We start from the raw sequence: 26,095 nt of genomic DNA, 5'->3' as shown, positions 1-26,095 counted from the left end.
AACTCGTTACGAGTAGCGATGTTCATAGGCTTGATTTAGATAACCGAATACAATTATCGGTACAGTCCGGTTATCACGAACAACAAAACCTATGACCGGCGATGGTTCCAAAGCTATCAGCGCCTATCATCATCATCAAGCCACCTTCTTCATCTCTCTATTCGATTTTCGAAATCTCGATCTCGTCGACGATGAATACCGCTTTAGATTTTGCTTTTCCGGCGAAATCGAGTTTTGTTGGCGGAAGAACTCGACGCGTGATTCCTTCTCCTAGATTATTCGGTTCCCGCGTAAGAGTGTGCTCTCTTCATCCTCCTTCTTCGTCTCTCAAGGTTAACATCTCTCTCCTCTCTCCCTCTGGTTAGATGTATGTTCCATTCATCAGTAATTTCAAACTCAACAGGATTACGAATTTACTAATATCGTCAGTAATTTCAAATTATTGGCATCTGAATTGAATGCAGATTCCAAATGTCGTTTGTTTGATGATGATGATGATTACGAGTACTAGCATTAGTAAGAATCATTGTTTTGTTTTTTGATTATGTAGGCTGAGTCATGTTTAAAAAGAGATGTGAACAGACAATTAAGCAGTCTCGAGTCGATGTTCTGTTACGACAAGCCAATACCTGAGGAGATCATCGATGAGCCTGTCGGATTATCCATGTCCGAGAGAGAGATTGGTGATAACAGGCGTTGCACTTGTTGCGAAGCTAAAGGTGCATTGCTTTGTGCCACTTGCTCTGGAACTGGTCTGTACGTTGACTCCATTATGGAGAGCCAAGGCATCATTGTTAAAGTCCGTTGCTTAGGTACATTCTCTTTATCCTGCTTACTCTTGCTCAAATTATGTAATGGTCTAATATTAACCATTTCTGTTGCTCTTATGTTGTAGGTTGTGGTGGAAGTGGTAACATTATGTGTAAAAGCTGTGGTGGACGTGGTCACGTAGGCCATTGATGACCGACCCCCCATGTTTCACTTTTGTTTCTAGTCGTGGTTTTGTCCTCGTTTTACTTTGCTTTGCCACTTTTATGTGTTGTGTCTTTCTCTCATCTTATCGCAGAATCCTTTCTTTGTCAGTTCCATATATAGATTCGTGTTCTTGTAATGATGTAATCCACAGTTTTGTAAAAGGCTCGGTTCATCTTATGTTGTTAAATAAATAAAAATGTTTCCTAAATGGATGCGACTAAATTAGAAACTATCCCTCTCTTTTCTACTACTCTTTTGACTGTTTATGCATTCAGACACAGACAATGAAAACCTAGGGAAAGAAAGTAAAGTAGAGTAAGGATGAGAACTGAATCAATCGTCGTCTCCCTTCTGTGTACATTTTCGTGTTCTTCCTCCTCTCGCACTCAGCTAATCTTTATGTCTCTGTGGATCCTCACAGTAAGCTACATAGTAACCCAATACACATCCTTGCAGCAGCCGAAGAAACTCTCCCCTGAAACATACGCCAAAAAGCCAAGTACATGAGGTACCATACTAAAGCCGTTTTGATTCTTCTTCCTGTAATTTGATAATGAGATATTACCACGAAGTATTTGATGATGAAAGCACAGAGTCAGCTGAAAGAAGTAAATATGTATGGATCATAAACCCCCATATCCCTGCAGTTAGTGCAGAGATTTCACCAGTTGCATCTTAGCTGAGTAAGTTTTGTAAAAACTCGATGTAAATCTCCGGACGAAATCGATGTAAATTTCCTGAAATCATATTATTCACAGTGTTAAGTATTTTTGGCTAATCTCAACAAAAAACTACTATATATTTGCACATTATTGAAAAAGACGAGTTCATATAGTGTTCACATTATTACAAGCAAATCATCTGAGCCGTGACAGCTTCTTGACACAACTCGCCCACGAAACCGGCTTTGAATAAATTATAACTCATATAATGTAAGCATCAATAATAATATTCCCAAACCTCATTCTCGCTTTTTTCAGGAAACAACTTTCTCCACCTGCGACTTATTATTCTTGATCCGATCCAAAATCCGTTCTGATAAGAATATTTAGTGCTATCAAATCCGGATCTGAATAGTAAAATTTTGGATGCATCAAAACCTAACAAGAGATTCGAATATCTTAAATTTTTAGGTTCTAAAATCTGGATATGGATCCGTACTTTTAAAATATATTAATTTTTAGTGTTATTAGTAATTATATTTACATATTAATATTTATACATAAAATTAGTTTTATAATATTATATTTTAATTTTTATATTATATACATATATATATTTATAAATTTTGTATAAATATTTACTTAATATATTTTTTTTTGTCATCAACTCTTATATTATTATATTTACTTAATATATTATTTTAGAATTTTAATATTTTTAAAAATATTTTCTTTTAGTTATTTTTTATGAATCTGAATCCAAATCCGAAAATATTCACGAGTAATATGATATCTAAACAGATATCCAAAATCCAGATATTCAGAAGCCATGAATCTATATCTATATACTAAAAATTTACGGATCCAACAAATCTAAATCTAAATTCGGACACCTTAAATTTCTCGGATATCCAGATCCCAGTCTCATCTTAACAACTTTCCTCTTTTTTTTTTACTTTTGCTTTTGACTTGTTCATATTTCATTCCACTCGTGTCTCAGAAATCTCCTATATGTTGTCTCTTGCGAAATTTTAGACTCGTTTTTAGCTGTATAAGAATACTAATAATATAGCATCCAAAATTCAAAATTTAAGAATTGTTGCGAGTACATTACATGGAACAATTGCTGTAAGAATACTAATAATATAGCATCCAAAATTCAAAATTTAAGAATTGTTGCGAGTACATTACATGGAACAATTGCTGTAAGAATACTAATAATATAGCATCCAAAATTCAAAATTTAAGAATTGTTGCGAGTACATTACATGGAACAATTGATGTGGTATTATATGCTTTGATTTAAGGAAAAACTAGATTTTAACCCGCACGTTCGTGCGGATATATTTATATTTTTTAAATATATTTTATATTATTAAAAATGTTTTAAATATATAATTTCTATTTTAGTGTTATATATTGTATTACTGTATCATATTATTGTTTATATTTCTTATTCAGTATTATTAATATATAATGGTTTTTTTAAAAAAAATTTACTTTGTTATTGATTTTTATTATTTACTAATATATTTTCGAGTTAGGTAAAATAAAATAAAAATATGAAATACTCAAATAGAGAACCCCATTCAAATTATGTTGTTTTCTTTAATTTAAAACATTTTGCATATAATACATTTTTAAATTTTATTTATTTATATTATAGAAAATAAATATGACTAAAATAATTATATTTACATGTTGTGTTTAAGAAAATATACTTTAACATATCTCATTTTAGTATTTTACGGGATTTATTTATTTTAAATAATATAATCCTATTGTTTTAGTAAACTTTATACATAGTAGTATCTATCATACTATTTTATTAAATTTATTATATAGGATATTTGTTTTGGATGTTATGATATTAAGTTCTATTTTTTTTTAAATTAAGACGTCAAAACATTAGGTTACTTTAAATTTTTACAACATATATAGTTAGTTTTTTTCAGGTACATTTCAAAAAGTTAATCTTTATTATCCATGATTTTGTCTTTTGTAAAATTTGAAATATTATCATTTTGAGTTTGAATATTCATTTTCAAAATAATATATTTTTTCGAGACAACTTTGGAAAATTACACAACTATTTGAGTTTGGAATAATACATGAATTTTGAATTTGTTTTGGTACTACATTACTGTATCATTTTATAAAATATTTGAATTTTTGGTGATATTTTTAATTATTTTATCAACAAATTTTGTTACAATTAAAATAAAATAAAATTTATAATTAAAATTTGATTTTTGTCACTAATATTTTAAATGAATTACTGAAATTTCATATTTTACTAATAACATATTTTTAAATAGTATATGAACTAAAGGTTATTATATACTATTATATTTTTGTATATAAACATTTTTAAGCAATATATTGCTAATAGTTTCAAAATAAATAAAAAGATAATGTATGGCTGTAAATATAAAATTTTAACTTATGTTAATACATTTATTTTAATATAAAAGTATTATATGTTTTCGAAGTTTAATCCATTATAATGATGATCAATAATTTATTTAAGTTAAAAAATAAAATAAAAAAATTTGTTAATTTACCTATTTAATATATTTTTAATATTTAATTCATATAGCACTTCTATTTTTATATAATACGGAATATATCATAGAATCTATAAAAAGTTAGTATAAAGAATTTTTTATTTTCTTTTTATAATAAGTTTTACTTAAATTTACTTATAATAATATTATATTACTAATTTCGAAATATATTAATGTGTTATTTATAAAAAAATATTTAAATTTTAAACTAAGATTTTGTTAGATTCTTTCTCAACAGATTTTATTATAATTAAAAAAATCAAATTTATAGTTGGTTTATATTGTTAATATATTTATAGTTGGTTTATTGTTAATACAAATAATCAAATATGTCATATTGACTAATTCTTTAAGTGGTCCTACTATGACTTGTTAATAGTAGATAAAAATAGAACCCTAAATTAATAGATTAGATAGTTTGTTTCACAATGTAAGTAGTTTACATATTTCAATACAATTTTTTTATTTATTGGATATTGCGTTACCAATGAAATAATGTTAGACATTTTCTAATTGGTTGAATTAATTGATTAAATGATACTTTTAAAAAGATAACAACTTTCTAAATATTCGTGCTTTTAACCAAAACTACTTACAATTAGAAACGGAGGGAGTATAATATTCATTAACCAGTCGTCTTTTCCTTATAACAAAATCCACTAAAAGGGTTATATAAGAAAATTAAATATTGCCTCAATTCTTAAGTTGGTGTGGTGCAATTATATTCGGCTGTTGTACATGTAACATGTGCCATTGACTAGAATTAAATGAAACAGATACGATTAACGGTAATGCCTTAAACTTAAATCCGTTGTATTCTCGCAAGTCCATCAAATCATTTCCAATCATCATATAAAAGTCTTATTAATATATACATATAGTTTTTTTGTCACTAAATATACATATAGTTAGTTTAAAATAAATATGTTAAAGCCAACTGGTTTTAAAGATAACCCGTTCCTAGTACTTTCTAAGTTACTATCATATCATTTAATATAAATCTTTCTTTCTATTGACTTAAACATTTCTGTCAAAATCGAAACCGGCAAAGAAAAACTGAAAGTGATATAGATTACGAATTTACGATGATAATGCCACCTTATCGACCATGTAATTAATTACAATTCTACTACTATCGACTTAGCTGTATCAAACTTTCAGCATATTGTATAAAGTATATGAATATATAAACTTACAACATGGCACAGGAATGTTCACTAAGTCGCTCGCACGACTTTGCACAAAAATACTTAGTTCTCTCCATATTATACCTTTGACATTCACATGTATTCGGCACATATAGGAGATATATTAATTTTATAAATTTGAATTGTTCTCACGTCGGTTGAGTTTTTAGTATATATACCGTATGGTTGATCCCAAATGTCTTACAATCCCTTCCACAAGAAGAAAAACTTCTTATCTACAAAAATGATGAAGTTATCTTCTCTTCTTGTGCTTTTCTTTGTTTTCCCGATCGCATTTGCTCAACTACGAGTCGGGTTTTATAGCCAGTCATGCCCTCAAGCCGAGACCATCGTACGCAATCTTGTGCGCCAACGGTTTGGTGTTGACCAAACCGTCACCGCAGCTTTGCTCCGTATGCATTTCCATGACTGTTTCGTTAGGGTAAGAATTTAATATAGATTTCTATATGGCTCAAACATGTTCAATAAATGATATGTCAATTTGAAGTTAGATTATCTTATGAGTTTGTTCGGAAGCAGCATATTTGTATATAAAATGAAAATTATAAAGAACATTAGCATGATATGATATATACGGGGTTTATTGATTCTAAAAGTGTTTTAAATCTCGGAACAGTATATTTTTAACAGAAAAACGTTTAGTAGATAAAGAAGTTTTCGTTAAAGAAAAATGTCAAGTTATTGATATTATATAAATACAGATGTTATCAATTAATATACAGACCCTACCTCAATCGAGTTTTGTCTCTAATTTTTCTTTTGGTTTCTTCGAGTTTTGTTCCAATTTCTTCGATTCATATCATATCATGTCATTTAGTCTGGCTAGCCTTATCTTAATATTCTTGTTCGTTCTTTGTAGGGCTGCGACGCTTCCCTTCTCATTGACGGAACCAACTCTGAGAAAACGGCCGGACCAAACGGAAGCGTTAGAGAATTTGCCCTGATCGACCAGATCAAGGCTCAGCTAGAGGCCGCATGTCCATCCACCGTCTCATGCGCTGACATCATCACACTAGCGACACGTGACTCTGTGTTCTTAGCCGGAGGCCCGAGCTACAGTATTCCCACGGGAAGGCGCGATGGTTTAGTCTCAAACAATGTTGACGTGGCCCTTCCAGGTCCAACAATCTCCGTCTCCGGAGCCGTCAGTTTGTTCACGAACAAAGGGATGAACGTCTTCGACGCTGTGGCTCTTATAGGTGCACATACCGTTGGTAAGGGAAACTGTGGTCTATTCAGTGACAGGTTCACGAATTTCCAAGGAACCGGACGACCTGACCCGGCCATGGACCCAGCTTTGGTTTCCAGGTAACTTTTAAACCAGACAGGTTCAATCATTTACCCACCATAAACTAACTTAAGATTAAATTTATTGAAAATAAATAAATTACATAGGAATGAACATAATTCTAAGTTTGAGAAGATTTTAAATTTTATTTTGATCATGTTATATAGCAGTTTGTTTGTTGAAAATGTTAATTTGATAACTTCTGAAATCTTCAAATTAAAATGTACCCAGTTTTAATTATTTTTAAAATATGACAGTATCTGTAGATGACATTAATCTATCTTATTAAAGTAGAAGTACTTTAAGCTTTTGTTTGGTAATAAGGATAGAAGTCTTTAAAAAATTAAATTTTGTTTGGTAACAAAGATAGTAGAGAATTTTGTCTTTTCCTTATTTAAATGATACATTTAAGTATTTAATGTATTTTCCTAATTTAAATAATAGATTTCTTTAATAGAATGAATCTTAACCAAAATAAATTTCCTTATAGATTTTTTGTTAACATTTAATATTTTTCAATATTTATTAAAAATAATAAAATAAAAAGAACACATCAAAATCAATTTATATATCATATAAATAAAATATAAAATATTTTATTTATAAATTGTTAGTATAACACTTTTATAATATAAGTACAATTAGTTATAAATATTAGATTTTATATGATACACTGTGATATAATAGACGATTAAAATCACATAATATAATTATTTAAAGTAATAAATAAATAATAGTTTTAAAATGTTATACTAACAGTTATGTAATACATATTAATTTACACATATATATTATCATTAGAACAAAGAAAAAATTGAAGTGCAAGCAAATATTTATACGGCCACGGGTCAAACTATAGAAATAAACAACAATGGCGTAAGATCTTTTTTTAAACAAATTTATTTTAATTTCAAATATGTTTATATATTTTATGTATTTATAAATTATTTTATTTGTTATTAAGAATGCTAAGATTTTGGAATTGGAAAAAAATTATGACCCATTTCTATATTATTTTAATTAGGAATTTAAAATTTATATCAAAATACTTTTTTAAACTTTTAATTTTTATTATAACTACAAATTTAATTTCAATCTGAATTTATGTTTAAATATTACAAATATATCATTTATATATAAAAAACTAAAAACATAAAATAAATACCCGCCCGGTTGGGCGGGTCAAGATCTAGTTATATATTAAGTAATAAAATAGTTGTTTGATGTAAAAAGAAAAAGAATTATATATATACATGTATATATTTATTTAATTGCAGGACATTTTTCATTAAAGTTCGAAAACTAAATTTTCCATGAAAACTTAAGCAAATTAGTTTTTGCATGTCTTTCTTCGTTAAACTTGTTTGGCATGTTTCCTTGAAAAGTAACTTAAGCGAATTAGTTTTGCATGCAAAACAAAATTTATTTATTTTAACTCATAGAAATACTAATCAGAATGTGTTCTTGTAATGTAGTCTAAGGAACACGTGTGCAAACAGCGCGACAGCTTCACTAGACCAGTCGACTCCACTAAGGTTCGACAACCAATTCTTCAAGCAGCTCCGTAAAAAGAGAGGAGTGTTCCAGCTTGACCAGCGTCTCGCGACAGACCGACAGACTCGTGGTGTTGTGGCTCGATATGCAAGCAACAATGCTTACTTCAAACGTCAATTTGTTAGAGCAATCATAAAGATGGGAGCCGTTGATGTGCTCACTGGTCGTGCTGGTGAAATCAGGAGAAACTGCAGGAGATTCAACTAATGAGTTTGATAAATTACTACTAATTATGTGTGGAATCATTACGTTTGAAACATATGTTTCAAATCTTATTTATGTTTCTAAATCATTTGTTTGTTTTGTTGGGTTTTTCTGCTTAAATAAGGGTTTTCGTGGATTGGATTTATGGTTTTAATTCTCGAAAAACATAATTATATGCCGGAGGATGTATCTTTACCTCGTACGATTATTTTGTGGTATTGACAATACTGATTAATCATATATATATTTTTTTAAATACTTGTTTGTTTGTTCTGCGATGCAATTACAATAAATACATGAAAGACTCAAATATTTAGACGTCCCATATAAAGCAACTCATAGAAGTTTGTGGTCATCAATTTTATTCTCCGATCTCCAATGCAAAGTGACCGGAGATGTTTGATGTCTGTCACCCTTCAGGTGAAAAGTTGCATCATTCACTACAAAAAAATGTATGAAATACATCACTTAAATTGTATCACAAAATTAAATGATATCATTTTAAATTACTTATTTTGAAATGATACAAATATACATATTTTAAGATCAATTATAGTAAGTGATGTTACTGTTAATTAAATCAGCATCAGTTTAATAAAACAATATAATTTCTATCAATTTGTATCACTTTAACAAAAACTAGATTTTAACCCGCCCTTTGAAGGGCGGGTATATTTTCATTTTTAATTTTTATATTTGCGTTTTTAATTATATTTGTGTATATATTTTTAAAAAATTATTAGTAAGAGATTTGATTATATATTGAATTTATGATGTTGCATAACTATAGACTTTATCAAAAGTTTTGAAACTCATTCCAGACCTGCGGTTGAACCGGTAAACCCAGTGTTCTAGTTTGAGTTTTCGGAAAATTTATTATTTAATAATCCGGAAAACCCATGAAAACCCTATGAATAAAATATATTAGATTAATGATTAGTGTTATATATATATATATCTCAAATAAATCATTTTGTCATGTCTAAGGCTATGGATATTAAAATTTATAAAGTCAATATAAAAGAAAAGAAAATAAAAGAAAAGAAAAGAACTTGATAAGATAGTGTATATAAAAATAATATATTATTAATTTTTTTAGTAGGGCAAATTATTCAGTTACATATTAATAAAGGAAGTGGATCCCGAAGCTACAAATAACATGGACCAACTTGGACCAACTCGTTTAATTGCTAGGAACACAAGAAGTGGTTACTAAACTTTTTTCAGAAAAAAAATAAGAAGTGGTTCCTATAAAAACGTTTTGTAACTGCCGTCCCTTTTAATAATTTTATGCAATTATCTATACAGTAATTATTAAAACAAATGAATGCCGTGTGTTATTAGGTAGTTTAGATGGTCTTATTTTTATTTTCTAAACTATCCTTAATGAGTTTTAATGTTTAAGACAAATCTGATGGCACAAAAGTAATATACCAAGGAAAGTCAAGGGCAAATCCATAAAAGGGATCCTGATTTAATTATATTGACTAGACCATGACCCGCCCTTTCAAAGGGCGGGTATAATTTTTCTTTGAGAATTTTTTAAAATATTTTGTGTATTTTTGTAATCATATTTGTGTTGAATATTAGTTTAATTTAATATAATTTCGGTAACTATATTAAATGTGTCAATTTACATAACTATACACTTGTACTATATGTATTAAAAAAATTATTTTTAAAACTTTATTTTTAAAGTTTGCAACATATTATATTTTTTTAGTATTTACTTAATATAAATAGTCAAAATATTCATACTCAAATAACTTGAATCGATCCGAAAATCAAAGTATCATATTATGTTAGACCTCTATTAAACATGGCTTGTAGACATGGGCAAAAAAACAGGAACTGAACATAAATACCCGAACCAAAACCGAACCGAAGACTTTTAAATATTTGAATGGTTTCCATATTCCTATATCCGAAATAACCGAACCGGAACTGAACCGAGAACCGAAGGGGTACCCGAATATATAAATATATTAACTATATATACATATAACATAATTAAATATATATTTATAACTTAAAATTTTATTTAAAATCTGAAAACATTTAAAAATAAATAAATTATTATAAAATATCCGGACTATCCAAATTATCCAAAAGTATTCGGATAATTTTATCCAAAGTAAATAAAGTAATCCAAAATATCCAAGTTTTTTTATCTAATTCATCCTAATTATTTATATATTTATCTTAAATAACCGATATTTTATCCGAACTATCTGAACTATCCAAATCGGAATCGGAACTGAAAGAACCATTTTTTGGATATTTTCCGGTTCCTAGTTTTACTATCTGAACCGAACCAAATCCGAAACTGTATGAACCGAACCGAAATCAGGTCAAGTAGTAAATGGATAGTCTAACCCCTTAACCGAACTACCCGAAACCCGAGATACCCGAACCAAACCGATACCCGAAATGTTCTGGCCTAGCTTATATACTCGAACAGTTTTTAAAGTGTCATATCCGAAAACCAATATCAAATCCAAACCGCACCGAAAACCGAACAAATTTTTTGAAAGATGTTTGAATATAATAAATTTGATAGATTCTATTAAATATATCTGTAAATGGGTTATGGTCTTCACTGATTTTATGTAAAATCACATTTAATAAATATTTTTAATCGAATAACCTATTTAAAATCCGTTAAACTAAAAGAGTTTTGTGTGAATATTTTATTTCTATTAAAAATCCACTTAACAAAAATAAAATTTATCATTGTTTTATCCGGTTCTTTTTAAATAATTATTTACCATTGGACATATATATATATGTGAGAGTTATACATTGTCATTAACAAAAACAAAATTAAATGATATATTTATAGGTTTTATACCAGTGGGCATATATAATTGACTTGTTATATGTGAGAGGTTTAGATGGCGTTATTATGATTGGAAAAGTCCGTTGGTTGTATCTGGATTAATCTCGAGTGACTTATAGTATTAATTAAGTTATTGTATTTTTAATATTTGTTTATTCATTAGTATTGAAATTAGGATAATTAGTTATATGATGGCGAGATTTTAGGTTATTTAGGTGGTCAAAAATTCAGTTCCTAAATTATCCTTAATGACTTTTATTTTTTAAGACAAAACTAATGGCACAAAAAGTAATATACCAGGGAAGAGTAAGGGTAATTTCATAAAAGGGTTCCTGAATTAATAGTATTGATGATACTAATACATAAATTAAAATCATTTACATAACTGATACATAAACGTTTTTTGGTTAACATTGTTTATTAAAGTGATACAAATCTTGCATCAATTATAAATTGACACTAACATTAGCATCAATTTAATAAAATGATGTTACTTTTTAAAACCTGCCTCATTTAAACATTTGTTTTAAAACTTATTAAAATTTTACCTAGATTTACGAGAACAGTTACTATATTTTTAGCTTTAATTAATTTTTGTGGTTTTAGTTGAATTAGTCCATGATCTTCTATATAACTGTTCATCTTAACTAAAAAAAACAAATTATCTTTCTGTCAAGATCCTCTCATGGTCTCATTCTTCCGTTTCTCTTCTTCTTCTCACTTTTAAAACTTTTATCAGTTTAAATTTTTTTGTTCTAGACTATTTGATTTATAAGAAAGTCAACACTAATTAAGCATTTCTTTTATAATCACGATGAGGATGATTTTATTTCTTCAATGCAGGAAGTGAAAGGAAAGTGAGATCTCCTAACCTCACGTACCTATTGGAAAATTTCTGGAAAAGTAATAGCTTTTCCTACTTTGTTCTAAGTCTTTTTTGAGATTATGGTTTAACGATTTTTTTTAATATCAGAATTTGTTTTCTCCAGTGGAAAATGAAGAGTCTTCTGAAAATCTTAAGGAGCAGGAGTTTCTAAAAAATGCAGCAAGGAGAATGCTTTGATGAATCTCTTTACTGAATCAACTAAGTTCTACATCAGCAATAGGGATTGAAGATAAAAATAAAGAAGAAGAATTCATTTTATATGTTTTACAAATCTTCTAGGAATTCATATTCCGTTTTTTGTTTGCACTGTCTTTTATTTTTTTCTTTGTTCTTAAGATTGTACATCAATGGAAAAAAATGAGAACTTGTTTACAGAAAAATATTTACTTAATTTTTTAATGACATAATTTAACATCAAATGTACAAATAAAAATATTTAAATTAAATTTTAAAATTATATAATTTTATTAAATTAGTTTCGAATTGAATATTAATTTTGCTCCATTTATTAAAAATAATATAAAATTAAAATCAGTTTTATCTACCGATGAATAACTAACATCATTTTGCAAAACTGATGTACATCTTAACATCATTTCTTTCAATTGATGCATATTGATAGCATTTATAATAACTGATAAAAATATTTGATATTTTTGCATCAGTTATTAAATGAATGATGTTAATTATTTGCATCACCACTTTCAGAGTCATTTAAATAAGTGATGCAAAATTATATTACATCATTTATAAGGAATGTAAATATTAAAAATAAATGATGTTAAATGATGTTTTTTTTGTAGTGATTCTTATTTACATGATAAAATAGCATCCATTTTGTCATCACATGAATCTGAAACCCCTTAATTGTTCCTTTCCATTGGTTGAAGATTTGAAGTATGTGAAATGACATTATATTTTTAAACTGTAGATGGTCAATTCCTGATATCATCAATAATACTATACAGGGTATGATCTTATGCAGGAGATGATATGCAGCTGGAATTAAGAAATATGGGCTTTGTAATGGGCTAGTGATATTACTTAGTAAAGCAGCACAGGTTTTGATTTCCCCCTCCCCCTAGCTAACTTCTTGGGAAGCTCAAATTAAAATGTAAACAAACATGGCTAGAACTAACCAGGTGAAACAGAAGAAACTAAACCATTTTCTTTATTGCACAATTAGTTCCCTTATCACGAACCCTAATTCTTCATATAATTAATTAAGAAACTCCAACTCCAAGAAAATCAAAGAAGTAAAAGCCACTCTTCATCTTCATCTCCACCTCCCTTTCACTGACTGTGGTTGTGTGGCGATTTTGATGGTCCATCTTTTTACTACATATGCCATTTACTTCTGCTCTCTGCGCACACTGACCATCTTTACCTGTAAGATAATCAAAATATTTTCTTATTAGCCCCCACGTGAATTTGTTGTATTGAAATAGTAGCGTGACATTGTACTATAGTTCCTTATATTAATATACCAATATGTACTATTACGATATAAAAAACTGTTTCTCTCTTTCTTGTCATCCAAATTTGTCATTATTGCCATATACATGAAAATTATCGAAGTGGTCACTCGTCGTCCATGTATGCCAAATTTATCATTTAGTGATATCGATTAAAGTATAAGTCGATTATAATCGATGCTATAGTTAGATTCACGAAAACGCTTCTCAAGAAAACAGGGCAAAAACATTCCAAGTTTCCATACTTTTCATATCGCAAGAATGTAATAAGATAATTTCTTTCTAAAAAGAGACAAAGTACTAACGTAATAAAAATATAATAAAGCAAGCGAACAAATACATAAATTGTTACCTGATGCAAGGGTATAATCGTCATGCAAGAAGCGCGGCTGGTGAGTTGAAGAAGGTGGAGTGAGAGAGAGCTCCGTCGTACAAGTAGAGACAGCTGAACCATCGTCATCATCTGCTTCGTTGACCAAAGTACCCTCCGCGACCCTACCGAAGAACCCACCATTATTATAGCGGCACGAGGACGAGGCTTTCATTTCTGCGTTTCCTGACGGTGCATGAAGAGACTGTTGTCGTTGACTTGCTCTAGTCCGTCGAGCCATGACGACATGCCAATGGTTCTTGACGGCGTTATCGGTCCGACCCGGAAAGAGACGTGAGATTAGAGACCACTTGTTGCCATAGGCTCGATGAGCAGTTAAAAGCCTAGACTCTTCTTCCTCGGTGAAGGCGTTCTTGTTAATCCTTGGATCTAATTGGTTACACCATCTCAGTCTACAGCTCTTGCCTGAAATCAATACGCAACATTAATAATTACCCTTTTAAAAACTTAATAGTTAATGTCAAATAAAAAAAAAAAAATAGTTAATGTCAAATATGTCACTGACGTTAGCTCCTATTAAGATCAATATCATTAATTTTGGAGAAAATCTATTTTTTGTCAAATGAAAAAAATGCTCATTTGTAAAGAAAAAAATACAAGATGTTTGATTAAAAAGAACAGGACTTTATTTTGATACAAAATAAATTTTATCAAATTTTAAAAATATATATGCATACTTGCGCATTCACGGAATTTTGTGAGAGAGTGAGAGTAATAATTAATAAGCAGATAAATAAAAGTAAATAAATGTACCTGATCTACCAAGAAGGTGGTGAGCAATCAAGTTCCAGTTTTGTGGACCAAACTGAGCAACAAGCTCCTTGAGTTTAGCATCTTCTGTTGGTCTCCAGTGTCCTCTTGAGCATAATTTTGTCTTCATTCCATTATTGCCCCTCCTTTTCAAACCATTTTCATTTTCACCCCTCTCCAAGACTGAGTACGATTTGTTGTGAAGATGGTTTCTAGCGAGAGAGAAGTCAGTGTGCGAGTTTGGTGGAGATCCGAAGTTGTTTGCTTCTTCAAACCTTCTCGAGAGCTTGATGGTTTTGTTGCCTGTTTGAACTTTCACACTGAGTTTTAGATTCATTTTTCTCTTTCTTTCCTGGGTTAGGGATTAAAGGAAAAGAAACCAAGAATGAGAGAAAGAGTGAGAGCAATGGAATGGTTTTCCACTGTTTATATGGTGGAAGAGGAAAGATAGATTCTCTATTTTTTATTGAATTTAACTTATATTTATTTACAAGTTAATAATATACGATTTTTTACATCATATAGATAAGAATACTTTAACAATGGACGTTAAGTTTTTTTTTTTTGGTAAACAATGGACGTTAAGTTGTTATTCTTAAAGCACTTGAGACAAATAAATTGATAGCTGGTTTATGCACACATCAAAAGGTGTAGAGGAAATTTTATCACATATTATACTTAATCAGATGTTGTATATATTTTCTGTTTTATTTATGGACCTTCGTAATTTACGTACGATTTATCATTTTAACTATATTTTTAGTCGTTGGTGGTCTTGCAAATTTGGTTGCAGTATGAAATTTTTCTCATCAATATCTTTAGGAGCTGCTTGCTAATTTTTTTTTCCTATAAATTATACATTATAAAGAACTTATGCTGAGTTTAAAAAAAAAGAAGAACTTATGCTCACTTTTGTTGAGATCGCATCTTATTTTCTACTTAAAACGAAACTTTTGGTTAATATGATACTTTTAGTTTAGTACACACTCTCTCCACACGTGCAAAAGCAAGGCTTTGAAAAAGTCGGTGGGTGCGTGTGGTGTTGTTGCATGCAAAACGAGAACCGCTCGTGCATGTTGAGGGTTCGATGACAATAGGCCCCACAGACTCAACAGTCTCGGAAACTCAAAAAACATTTTCGAACCGCTCGTGTAGCTTTTTTTTTTTTGACTAAATACCGCTCGTGTAGCTTTACCATTTCATACATATATTTCACGTGTGCAACGTACGAACGTCGTCTGTGTTTGAGTTAATTTCGGGGAAAACAACAGAATCAATTTTTGTCTGTTTCGGACACAAAGCAAGAAAAGATCTTGAAGGGCGAGAAAGAAATTGCTTTTCTCAATTTCTCTTTTCTCCATAACGTTTATAAATGGGTATGTTTCAAATAATTCGTTATATATTAGAATTGCATGGTCACGTATTTGAATGTAAAAGTGTTTTTATGCGCCACAGGCATGACTCTAGTATTGATATGACGACGACATAAAACAATAATTTATTTTTTTTTTTGGAACAAAAGAACAATAATTTAATTATCTTTAGAGAAAATCATTAGCTTTTATTAATTGTAGACTTGTAGTAAATTAGAACGAGTATGCAACCAGATACGTCTGATATATTAAAATGGAGGGGAATCCGTAACTGAAGCCCAACATGGAATTAAATTCAGCAAAAGAACAAAGACTAAAATAATTATAGTGGTGCAGAGAAACGTTATAAACGAAATAAAAGTATACAAAGCATTATTTATAGTGTTGTTTTATGTGAGTTTCGGTTATGGGAACGGTTTCGCTAATTTTAAAAATTTTCTGCTGACAACAAACAAAAAAGTGTTGTATCGACATGGAATGACGACATCATAAACTGTTACACACGAGCGGATCGTGTTCCTACCTAACATGTGTCACGTATTTCTGTTTCTAGTTCAAAGAAAGATCCTTGAACCGTTATGGACCAGTTCAACTTTTATCTTGAATAATACTAGTACTTGTTTCGTGACATTTCACAAATAAAAATTTCGACCATGGAATAACTTTGTCCAATGACCATGAAAGTTTTGGAACTGTAATTCGGAATATTGATTTACATGTGGTAAAAATAATTAATATGAAAGATATATCTACAAAATGGATTTATAAAAATATGTTTAGCAACCATGGTATCACAGCCCAGTCGAATAAATATTATCTTAGTAGTCTAACAAATCTTTTTATATAACCATAATAAAACAAAAGGTAGAGACAGAGATAGGGATAATTCGAAACTCCAAATCATATAACATTAAAGTATTGGGTAATCATGAGAAATTACACTAATTACACTCACTTAGAGAAAGTTTCTTGATTAATAATAAAGAGGTCACTTTAACTAATTTGAGGAATTTAAGGCTTTATCTCATGAGGTACTGACATAAAGTCTCTCTATATGTAAGTTAACCGTAAATAATGTCAAAGTTGTTAGCTGGTCTATTGCACTTGTGGCATAGAGCTAACATATTAGTACATCAGAGTGATGAATATAGTAATTCGTTATGATAAAATACAGTTTTTATGCGAATTAATGAGGTTATATTGAAAGTCATTATCGAAGTAGTTAATTGTCCACGCACTCACCAATACTTTAGTCCACAAGGATCCAAAACCAAAAAAAAAGTTAATCCAATGTAAATAGTTTAATGCATGCAAAAGTATTAGTCAAAATAAACATTAGTCAAAAGTTGACGGCAGTTATCGGCAACTAATCCACACCACAATGATATTCCCAGGTCGAAAAGAATAGAATTATTCTCTCTTTTTACCACCATTGAATCATTGATGTTTTATAAGAATCGTTTTAAAGAGGGTACTAGTATATCTTTTTGTGCTTACTTTAGCTTAAACATAGCTAAATAATGGCTTTGATTGGTAACTTTACGAAATATTGGAATCACGTTTCAAACTCGATTAGATAAATATTTTTCCAATCAGCAAAAATTGCGGAATAAAAGAAAAACGCAAAAATGCAGATTTGTATTTTCGCTGACAAAAATATAAAGAAATTTTTTATCAAATAGAAAAGTGAATTTTACTAGATTAGCATGGACTTTTTTTACAAAATTAACAGTTTCATATTATTAAATTATTAAATAAATAGTAATAGTTTTTGTAGTTATATAATAGTATTTTTAATAAATTTTAATGATTTTCAAAAAAAATTCTTACAACAAAGTGAGTACGAATAAAATATTTTGATCAAATTTAACATGTATTTCATCATTTCACAGCTTAATTATTTTTTTTCCATAGCTTAACTAATTTTTCCGCGATTCCGCGATGATTACCAATTAGAACCAATATTTTTGAGTTTAACTTTTACTGTTTATTATCATTTTAAAGTTTAATACAGTAGTACTCCCTCCGTTTCATTTTATTTGTCGTTTTAAACTTCGGCACACAGATTAATAAAACATTTAATTTTGTATATTTACTAGATAAAAACATCATTACTAATACACCTAATCCAATAGAAAAATAGATTAGAATAAAAAGTCAATAAATTTTGCATTGAAATTATAAAACGACATTTATTTTGAAACGAAAATTTTGTTCCAAAACGACATCTAATTCGAAACGGAGGGAGTATGTTACATGTTTTGAAACGAACAAATTATTAGTCCATTCGTTTTCAGTTTAATTATCATTAAAATTAAATTTTTGTTTCAAAATAAATATCACTTTAAAATTTCAATGTAAAATTTATTAATAATATTTTCAGTTTATTTTCCATTGGTCGAAATGTAGTTATAGTTAAGTGTATAGGTGTATTTTGGAAATACGAAAAATTGAATATTTTTTTAATCCGGTGCGTATATCTACAACGATAAGTGGTATATAAACGAGTTAAGCTTACATTGTTTCTCTATAACATTTATGAAAATGATTGTAGCCGTTGGATTCCAACTAGACGATTCCACATTTATTGATGAGTCTCTTTATTGATCGTGGTTATTAATAAACACCTAGCATCAAGAGTATGCATGCCACAGCTTGCTTCAACAAATTGTGATGCTGTTCAGTCCAAATAGCTCATCAGAAGTCAGATGACCTTAATCAAATCTTCACAATGATAACAAAAAAAAATTAACAAGCAATCAAACATTCATAACGACAAGCCCTTTAAACCTATCTGAGCCCAAACAGGCCCAACTTAAAATTTTCACTGAAATAATTTTTTTCTATCTTCCGCCGAGCGAAGAGAACGGCCACACCGTCGGAGACGATGAACACTTCCACCAGATTCCTCTCTCTCTTCTCTCCTCGTCCTCCGCCTCTCTTCCTCCTCAGCCGCGGCATCTTCAACACCCGCGGCTTAACCAATCTCCGCCGTCTCCACCGCCTACCGTCTCCTCATTCCTCCGTCAGCTCTCCTCGTCACCGCCTAGCGTCTTCACCGCCGTTTATCCACGCGACGACAACTCTCGGACGGTTCCACACTCACCGAGTCCGTCTCTCCTCCTCCGATTCCGTCCCTTCTTATCACCACCGGTTGCCTGAATGGGGAGAGCTTCTCCAATCTCTCACCGAAGCTGGTTACTTCGCAGAGTCTAGATTAACTTCCGAATCTCAAAACGAGTTCTTTCCTGGTTTTCCAGATGAACTCGTCCCTCCAGCTCTCGCCTGCTTAGCTTTAGCTCGTGATCGACCCGAGTTACTTGAGTAAGTTAGTTTCTTCCCCATTGTGTGTTGTGTGTCATTGATGTCTCTCTCTCTAATTCAAGTTCTTTTTTTGATGGATGTTACTGTTGTTAGAATGGTTTCGAGGAGAGACGTTGAAGTGGTGGTGGAGAATGTGAAGTCGTTATTGTTCAGGACTGGTCCAGATTCACTCAAAAGGATGAGTCTTTATTTAAGAAGTGGTCGTCAGGGCGTTGGGAATGTAAGTTCTATTCTATCTGGCAAAAAAAAAAGGTTACTCTTTTAGTACTTTGATGGTGACTTAGCAGCTTAGATATAATATAACCTTTGTGTTGATGTTGTTGGGATCGTGCGTATTAGATACTGGATGTGGATAAGGCGAGTACGGTGGATATGATGAGGCTTCTTTTGAGTTGTGTTGTGGATTTTGCTTCTTCTGAGGGAAGCAAACACTATGAGCAAGAGATTGTGGAGTCTTCGGTTCGGAACCTTTTGGGTGAGATAGCAAAGATGAGCTTCCGAGCTTCTTCTGAGTCTAATGTTCGTGGCGGCGCAATGCAAAATCAGTTCTCAGGTGGAAATGGTCAGGCACTCGGTTCGTTTCAGAAAAACGTTGAGATGAAACGAGGTGACTGGATTTGCTCGAGGTATGAAAGTTCTTCAGGATCTCTGAGGAAAATATATAAGAATGTTCTTAGGATCTGAGCTTGAATTGGTATATGTCTCTGACTGTACACTATTACTGGGGTCCAAAGATCGTAGTTGTAGAGCTAGAACTAGTCAGTATGTTGTAACTGTCTTTGTTTCATCTTGTTGTTGTTTCATATGGTGAGGGAACTTGTTGAAACAGGTGCAGTGGCTTGAACTTTGCGAGAAATGTCAAATGCTTCCAGTGTGATGAAGCAAGACCAATGAGACAGCTTACTGGTAGTGAATGGGAGTGTCCCCAGTAAGCAACTAGTTTTTGTTCTCTCTGCTGCGTTATGTTCAACACGAGTTTTTTTTTTTATAACCTTCTCTTTCTTTCTTGTTTGTTTCATTCATCAGATGCGATTTCTACAATTACGGGAGGAACATAGCCTGCTTAAGATGCGACTGCAAACGACCCGGAGACTTCTCAGCCAACTCCGCTCATTCAAAGGATCCTGAAATCGAGAGAAGACTGGCGGAAAATGAAGAGAAAGCACAGAGGTGGTTTAGTAAAGTAGCGCAGGGTGGTTATGATGCAAACAGTGTTGATACAGATGAAGATTTTCCAGAGATTATGCCTTTGAGGAAAGGAGTGAACAGATTTGTCGTTAACACGAGAAAGACACCTCTTGAGAGAAGGTTGTCTAGTGCTGAGACAGATGGAACTAAAACGAATAAGAGCCTGAATGAGATTCTTGGCTCTACATCCTCTTTTGCTTCTCGGTCTGATGATAAGAATGTTTCTTCCAGGAGGTTTGAATCTTCTCAGGTAGTTAGCTCTGATTTTGTCCCGTTCGTGTCACTACCGTCTGATATGTTTGCCAAGAAGCATGATAAGGAGGAAACACTGACCTCCAACAACCAAATGGACAATGTCTCAGACAAGTCAAGTGCAAGTCCTTTTGGTCAAGAGACAGATGAAGTTAATAAAGATGAGAAAGAATCAGAGGAGAAATCTCCGAGATGGTTAAAGAGGATCACAGAACTGCACAGCGTGTCAGATATACAGGAAGAGACTTCTCCTGAGAAAATGCCAATGCGGAAAGGAGAGAATCAGTTTGTGGTGAGCAGGAAGAAAGACCGTACACTGACTTCTCCAGCAAACAAGAGACGCGTCTCCATCGAAACAAAAGACTCAGACTTCGTCCCTTTCGTCCCTTTCCCACCTGACTATTTCGCCAAACACAAACAGCCGAATGAAACAACAACAACAGCTGATACTATTCCAGCCGTCCCAGCTCCAAAAAACACTTCTCAGGTAGTACAAGAAAAGCCAAGAGAACCACCTTTAAGCAACAATCCGGAACCAGTGGCAGGGAAGATGAGAAATGGAAAGAGCTTGGAGGGTTCGTTAGTGAAGGAGCCTGACTTGCTGGACATGTCGGAGGAAGCTAAAGCGGAGAGATGGTTTAAGCGAGTGGCAGAGATCAAGAACATATCAGAGCTGAGTCAGATCCCGGACGAAGACTTCCCGTCGATAATGCCAATGAGGAAAGGAGTGAATAGGTTTGTTGTCAGCAAGAGGAAGACTCCTTTGGAACGGCGTTTAGCTTCTCAACGCCAGCAGAGGAATCCTCCTCCTCCGGTCACAGACTCTGATCCAGCCGGTAGAGGGGATACATAAATGACCTTGTACTTGTAGCATAACATTTTTTGCTGGAGTAATATACATACTTAGTACTATACTCATTTTGTTTTGGGAGAATTGGAAAAAAGAGACATATTATTTTTTTTTTTGTCACTTTAAGACTTTTCATACTTTTGGCAATTTTGGACTTATTTTACCCTTGGTTGATGAGAAAAATAGTAAACTTAAATAAAAAAATATACAAAAATATGAAAACTATTAGAAACATAAGTATGACAATTTATATATTTTAAGTTTTTAAAAAAAAAATTGGAATCATATTTTATTTTACTTTCTAACCCAGGTTAGAATACACATTATGGTGATCTATTTTACCTAGAAATCGAAATATAAGTTTATACATCGATATATCCTTGGTATAAAACGTTATGTAGATTTCCTTGTCATATATATCTTAGGTACATTTTGTGACGTTTCAATCTAGCAAGATCTCTTCACTATACCCGAGGTTATATAACGATAAATAACCACAACTCTAAGATATACCTAACGTAGTTTTTGTGAAATTAAGGTCATGTACCTTTTAACTTATGTGACGTCTTAGATAGAATAGGTATCCCACATACTGTACATTGTTAAAGCCTAGGTATGATACGTTTTCTAGGTAAATCCGAAAAATATGGAAACTTCCATATTCGGTTATAGATGTTTCCTAAATCAATCCCCAAATATCTTGGAGAATATTTTCTGCACGATATTCTCCTCCTCCCACGATCTCTTCATCGACGCTCCCATCTTCTATTCTTCTTCCTCCCTATTCCATTCTCTTCTCTCTTCTCTCCATCATCACAACATGGTTCTAATCTATGTTAAATCTGGTGAATGGATGTGTAGTTGCAGCGACCAGTGGAGTTTCATGGTAGACAAAGCAAGGCGTGGTCGAATGATACCATTAGAGACTACTACTTTGTTGGAGCACCTCAAGATCATGGTGTGTGAGGATTATGGCGTGGAACCTGATTCCGTTAATGCAGAGTTCAGCTATGAGATGGTGGATCAAAGAGGGAATCCTCCCATAATAATCAGCAATGATCGACAAGTATCTAACTTTGTGGCCTATGCGAAGAAGGGTTCGTCTACAACCTTGTGTGTCACGTTCGCTAGTAGTGGTGTAAATCAAAAGGAACGCGTCAATATCGATTTGAATAAGGAGCCGTGTGATTCAAGTAATGTTGATGACGAGGAAGATCCTGACAGAAATCGAGCAGAGTTTGTCAAAACTTCAAAGGAGTCTTGCGTTAGAAGGAAGGATCATGTCGCTGGGGATGCTTGCGGTGATGCCGGTTTAAGGAGTGAAAATAATGGAGATAGTGAAAAGGATGATCGAACTTGGAGCGGAGATTTCGTGAAGAAGAATCAAATTTTCAGAAATAAAAAGGTTTTGAAGGCAACACTGGAGATTTGGGCGATGAAGCATAATTTCGATTTCATTGTTAAGAAGTCTACAAAAAAATGGTGGTATATTCGATGTAAGGATGCATTGTGCAACTGGTCTGTGCGTGCGGAATGTCTGGATGGGTCTACATATTTCATGATCAACAAGTGTGAGGAAAGACATTCATGTGCTCCTTCAAAGAAAAGCAAATTCGGAAAGACCGCATCGGCAAGAACAATTGGGAGACTGATACAACATCGATTTGATGATGCAAATGATGGACCCAAAGCAAACGAGATCATTAAATTCATGAGAATGGAGCATAGTTGTGAGATCAGTTATTGGCACGCATGGGAAGCTCGTGAGTTTGCAATTGCAGCTGCTAGAGGTATACCAGATGAGAGCTATGCAAAAATACCAAAATATTTGCATATGATCAAAGAAGCTAATCCTGGTACACATACTGAATATGAAACTACAGAGAAGGGGAGATTCCTCTATCTATTTATCTCGTTTGGGCAATCAGTTAGAGGGTTCTACAATGCAATGCGTAGGGTGATTGTTGTCGATGGAACTTTTCTGAAAAATAAATACAAAGGAGTTCTCCTTGTTGCTACTGCTGTTGATGGTAACTCTAATTTGTATCCGATTGCATTTGGGGTTGTTGATTCTGAGAATGACGATTCATGGGGGTGGTTCTTTAGACAGTTGAGCGTGGTTGTAGATGACTCCAAGGACTTGGCTTTTATTTCTGATAGAAATGCATCGATCGCTAAAGCGATTGGGACTGTCTACCCTCAATCAACACATGGAATTTGCATTCATCACTTGCTGACCAATGTGGTTAAATCGTTTAAGGGAAAGGGTTGGACAGCGTTGGTCGAACAGGCTTCAAAGGCATATAGGTACTCTGAATTTCAGGAACGTATGACCGAAATTTTTGATATGAGTCCAGAGCTCGGAAGATATCTACAGGAGGCTGATGTGCGAAAATGGAGTCGTTCTCTCTTCCCTGGTTCCAGGTATGACATTAGGACCACAAACCCTGCAGAGTCGATAAATTCTCTTTTGAGAATACCTAGAGAATATCCGGTTATTCCGTTGCTGGATAGTATAAGGGAATTTATGACTCGATGGTTCTACGAGCGTCACCTGTTAAGCTCGAAGCATCTTGATCCTTTAACCGTCAAGGTGGAGAAAAAGATTGATAGGAGAATTGTCAAGGCAAAAGGATTTCAGGTTTACAAGATTGACAACTTCAGATCGCTTGTGAAAGGAGACATATATGAATGTCATGTTGATTTGGAGAATAGAACATGCACATGTGGGAAGTACGATATAGGAAAAATACCTTGCCGACACGCCATTCCTGCCATTTATTCACGAGGTATGGAAGTTTAAACACATGAGTATATGACCTATTTTGTTATTTTTCAGCATATAGACTCTACTGAAGCACAAATTTTTGTTGACACAGGTAGAGAAGTACACAGTTTCACTGACGTTTTATACACAACTGCAACTTGGAGAACAGCCTATTCGGAGTCCATTAATACAATAGCAGTCCCACAGTCTGAGTGGAATGTCCCAGCTGAGGTTGACCTTGCAAAACTTTTACCACCAGAGTCAAGAAAGAGTGCTGGTCGACCAGTAAAGAGAAGGTATGAAACAGTAGAAGACAAGATCAAATCTTCTCAAGGATCAAGCAAGGGTAAAAAGCACAAGTGCAGCCGTTGTGGTAACGAAGGACACAAGAGAGGAACTTGCGATTTACCCATTTAACATTTACGTTTTTTCTTAGAGATCTCCTTATTTCTCTGCTTTTTTTTTGTTTTGTTTTACTCTTAACTACGTCCTTGCTTGACAATTTCGTATTTGCAACACTCTTGAGACATTATTGGTTTTACTAGATGATTATCTCTAAGAAAGAAAGAACAAGAACCATAGTCTAATAATTATTTGAAAGAGAAAACAGAACAAACTGAGGCAGCATATGACCATCATGCATAGGTAATGTACATGAGGACCATCACCAAACAACACAGAAACAAAGCTTTTGTCATCTTTAACTCGGTAATGCATTTGATGGTCTTCTCTTCGCTACGTGCAACAGCATATTCCATCTCATCAATTTTACTCTCATGGCGTTTCAGCATTGCCTCAGAAGCTCTCATTGATCTCTGAAATTCAGAATTGTCAACGAGGAGGACGTCAAACAGGTCTTTGAAGTCTTCAATCTCCTCAACAACTGACTTATCAGTCCATTTGAACAAGTGGGTTTTGTCCTTCATCAAAAACATCGACCAAACAGTTAGATTAAAACGAGGAAAAAAGTATATGATTATAGGACTAACCTTCTCAGATCCCATCGGACAACAATGGAATAATCTTCCCGGATTTCTAACGGTTCTCGAGGTGTAACACGACACAGCCTCACCGCACTTGCATCGTGTGGGAATTCCGTGGTCTTTGGCTACTCGAGCTGTTGAATTGGAAGAAGAATTGATCGAACTCATGATTGAGTCGTTCTCCATATTTGTCGCCGCTGTATATTTCTCTGTCGAAGAAGAATGAGGAAGAAAAGAGAGTAGGTCAAAAAATTAGACAAAACGGCGCCGTTTCATACACCTATAACGTGTATTATACCTAAGGTATATCAGAAAAAAAAACAAAATTTTCGCGTATATCACACTTCTAGATCGTTTGTAGTTTAACTTTGAATCCTCTAAACAAGTGTTACAACATGGATCAAAGAAGGAGATAATTTTCGAAAATTATTGACAATTTTATATAATTAATTATTTAAGTGATCAATCTACATAATAAGTGAATAGATCAGGGTATGTTAAGGTTTTATTTTGGCTTTTGTTTGGTGTTTAGGGGTAATGTTTTCAAAACACTTAAGGG

At 32.4% G+C, this 26,095-nt stretch overlaps 6 protein-coding genes across 6 annotated transcripts; 4 read left to right on the top strand and 2 right to left on the bottom strand.

Moving 5' to 3' along the window:
- The first annotated feature begins 80 nt into the window (after window positions 1-80).
- Window positions 81-1,207, top strand: LOC108845923 (uncharacterized). Its single transcript, XM_018619123.2, has 3 exons — window positions 81-332; window positions 551-812; window positions 896-1,207. The coding sequence occupies exons 1-3, from the start codon at window positions 102-104 to the stop codon at window positions 958-960; spliced, it is 558 nt and encodes a 185-aa protein (XP_018474625.2). The 5' UTR covers window positions 81-101; the 3' UTR covers window positions 961-1,207.
- Window positions 1,208-5,587: 4,380 nt separating this feature from the next.
- LOC108846695 (peroxidase 57) lies at window positions 5,588-8,685 on the top strand. The gene is made up of 3 exons (XM_057005431.1): window positions 5,588-5,833; window positions 6,272-6,720; window positions 8,176-8,685. Exons 1-3 carry the CDS (start codon window positions 5,588-5,590, stop codon window positions 8,459-8,461), a joined length of 981 nt encoding a protein of 326 aa, XP_056861411.1. The 3' UTR covers window positions 8,462-8,685.
- A 4,652-nt stretch (window positions 8,686-13,337) lies between these two features.
- On the bottom strand, window positions 13,338-15,233 carry LOC108845588 (transcription factor MYB56-like). The gene is made up of 3 exons (XM_057004673.1): window positions 14,803-15,233; window positions 14,011-14,454; window positions 13,338-13,570 (listed from the first exon to the last, which is right to left on the bottom strand). The coding sequence occupies exons 1-3, from the start codon at window positions 15,134-15,136 to the stop codon at window positions 13,407-13,409; spliced, it is 942 nt and encodes a 313-aa protein (XP_056860653.1). The 5' UTR covers window positions 15,137-15,233; the 3' UTR covers window positions 13,338-13,406.
- A 3,788-nt stretch (window positions 15,234-19,021) lies between these two features.
- LOC108847946 (zinc finger protein VAR3, chloroplastic) lies at window positions 19,022-21,925 on the top strand. The gene is made up of 5 exons (XM_018621327.2): window positions 19,022-19,496; window positions 19,590-19,716; window positions 19,836-20,122; window positions 20,326-20,424; window positions 20,523-21,925. The coding sequence occupies exons 1-5, from the start codon at window positions 19,060-19,062 to the stop codon at window positions 21,787-21,789; spliced, it is 2,217 nt and encodes a 738-aa protein (XP_018476829.2). The 5' UTR covers window positions 19,022-19,059; the 3' UTR covers window positions 21,790-21,925.
- Window positions 21,926-22,055: 130 nt separating this feature from the next.
- Window positions 22,056-24,970, top strand: LOC130510129 (uncharacterized). Its single transcript, XM_057006475.1, has 2 exons — window positions 22,056-24,575; window positions 24,666-24,970. Exons 1-2 carry the CDS (start codon window positions 22,433-22,435, stop codon window positions 24,968-24,970), a joined length of 2,448 nt encoding a protein of 815 aa, XP_056862455.1. The 5' UTR covers window positions 22,056-22,432.
- A 218-nt stretch (window positions 24,971-25,188) lies between these two features.
- Window positions 25,189-25,722, bottom strand: LOC130510128 (uncharacterized protein At4g04775-like). Its single transcript, XM_057006474.1, has 2 exons — window positions 25,543-25,722; window positions 25,189-25,473 (listed from the first exon to the last, which is right to left on the bottom strand). Exons 1-2 carry the CDS (start codon window positions 25,720-25,722, stop codon window positions 25,189-25,191), a joined length of 465 nt encoding a protein of 154 aa, XP_056862454.1.
- Between the last annotated feature and the right edge of the window lie 373 nt (window positions 25,723-26,095).

This window comes from Raphanus sativus, chromosome 3, assembly GCF_000801105.2.
Source record: "Raphanus sativus cultivar WK10039 chromosome 3, ASM80110v3, whole genome shotgun sequence".
Lineage (NCBI taxonomy): Eukaryota > Viridiplantae > Streptophyta > Magnoliopsida > Brassicales > Brassicaceae > Raphanus > Raphanus sativus.
This window is presented reverse-complemented; position numbering and strand designations above follow the sequence as displayed.

Coding starts and splice junctions, on each gene's coding strand:
- LOC108845923 (XM_018619123.2), top strand. CDS start 102: ATGGTTCCAAAGCTATCAGCGCCTATCATCATCATCAAGCCACCTTCT. Junction 333..550: donor CTCCTTCTTCGTCTCTCAAG/GTTAACATCTCT, acceptor TTGATTATGTAG/GCTGAGTCATGTTTAAAAAG. Junction 813..895: donor TGTTAAAGTCCGTTGCTTAG/GTACATTCTCTT, acceptor CTTATGTTGTAG/GTTGTGGTGGAAGTGGTAAC.
- LOC108846695 (XM_057005431.1), top strand. CDS start 5,588: ATGTCTTACAATCCCTTCCACAAGAAGAAAAACTTCTTATCTACAAAA. Junction 5,834..6,271: donor TCCATGACTGTTTCGTTAGG/GTAAGAATTTAA, acceptor CGTTCTTTGTAG/GGCTGCGACGCTTCCCTTCT. Junction 6,721..8,175: donor GACCCAGCTTTGGTTTCCAG/GTAACTTTTAAA, acceptor CTTGTAATGTAG/TCTAAGGAACACGTGTGCAA.
- LOC108845588 (XM_057004673.1), bottom strand. CDS start 15,136: ATGAATCTAAAACTCAGTGTGAAAGTTCAAACAGGCAACAAAACCATC. Junction 14,455..14,802: donor CCACCTTCTTGGTAGATCAG/GTACATTTATTT, acceptor TATTGATTTCAG/GCAAGAGCTGTAGACTGAGA. Junction 13,571..14,010: donor CGATTATACCCTTGCATCAG/GTAACAATTTAT, acceptor ATTATCTTACAG/GTAAAGATGGTCAGTGTGCG.
- LOC108847946 (XM_018621327.2), top strand. CDS start 19,060: ATGAACACTTCCACCAGATTCCTCTCTCTCTTCTCTCCTCGTCCTCCG. Junction 19,717..19,835: donor GTCGTCAGGGCGTTGGGAAT/GTAAGTTCTATT, acceptor CGTGCGTATTAG/ATACTGGATGTGGATAAGGC. Junction 20,425..20,522: donor AGTGAATGGGAGTGTCCCCA/GTAAGCAACTAG, acceptor TTCATTCATCAG/ATGCGATTTCTACAATTACG.
- LOC130510129 (XM_057006475.1), top strand. CDS start 22,433: ATGGAAACTTCCATATTCGGTTATAGATGTTTCCTAAATCAATCCCCA. Junction 24,576..24,665: donor TCCTGCCATTTATTCACGAG/GTATGGAAGTTT, acceptor TTGTTGACACAG/GTAGAGAAGTACACAGTTTC.
- LOC130510128 (XM_057006474.1), bottom strand. CDS start 25,722: ATGGAGAACGACTCAATCATGAGTTCGATCAATTCTTCTTCCAATTCA. Junction 25,474..25,542: donor GTCCGATGGGATCTGAGAAG/GTTAGTCCTATA, acceptor TTTTTGATGAAG/GACAAAACCCACTTGTTCAA.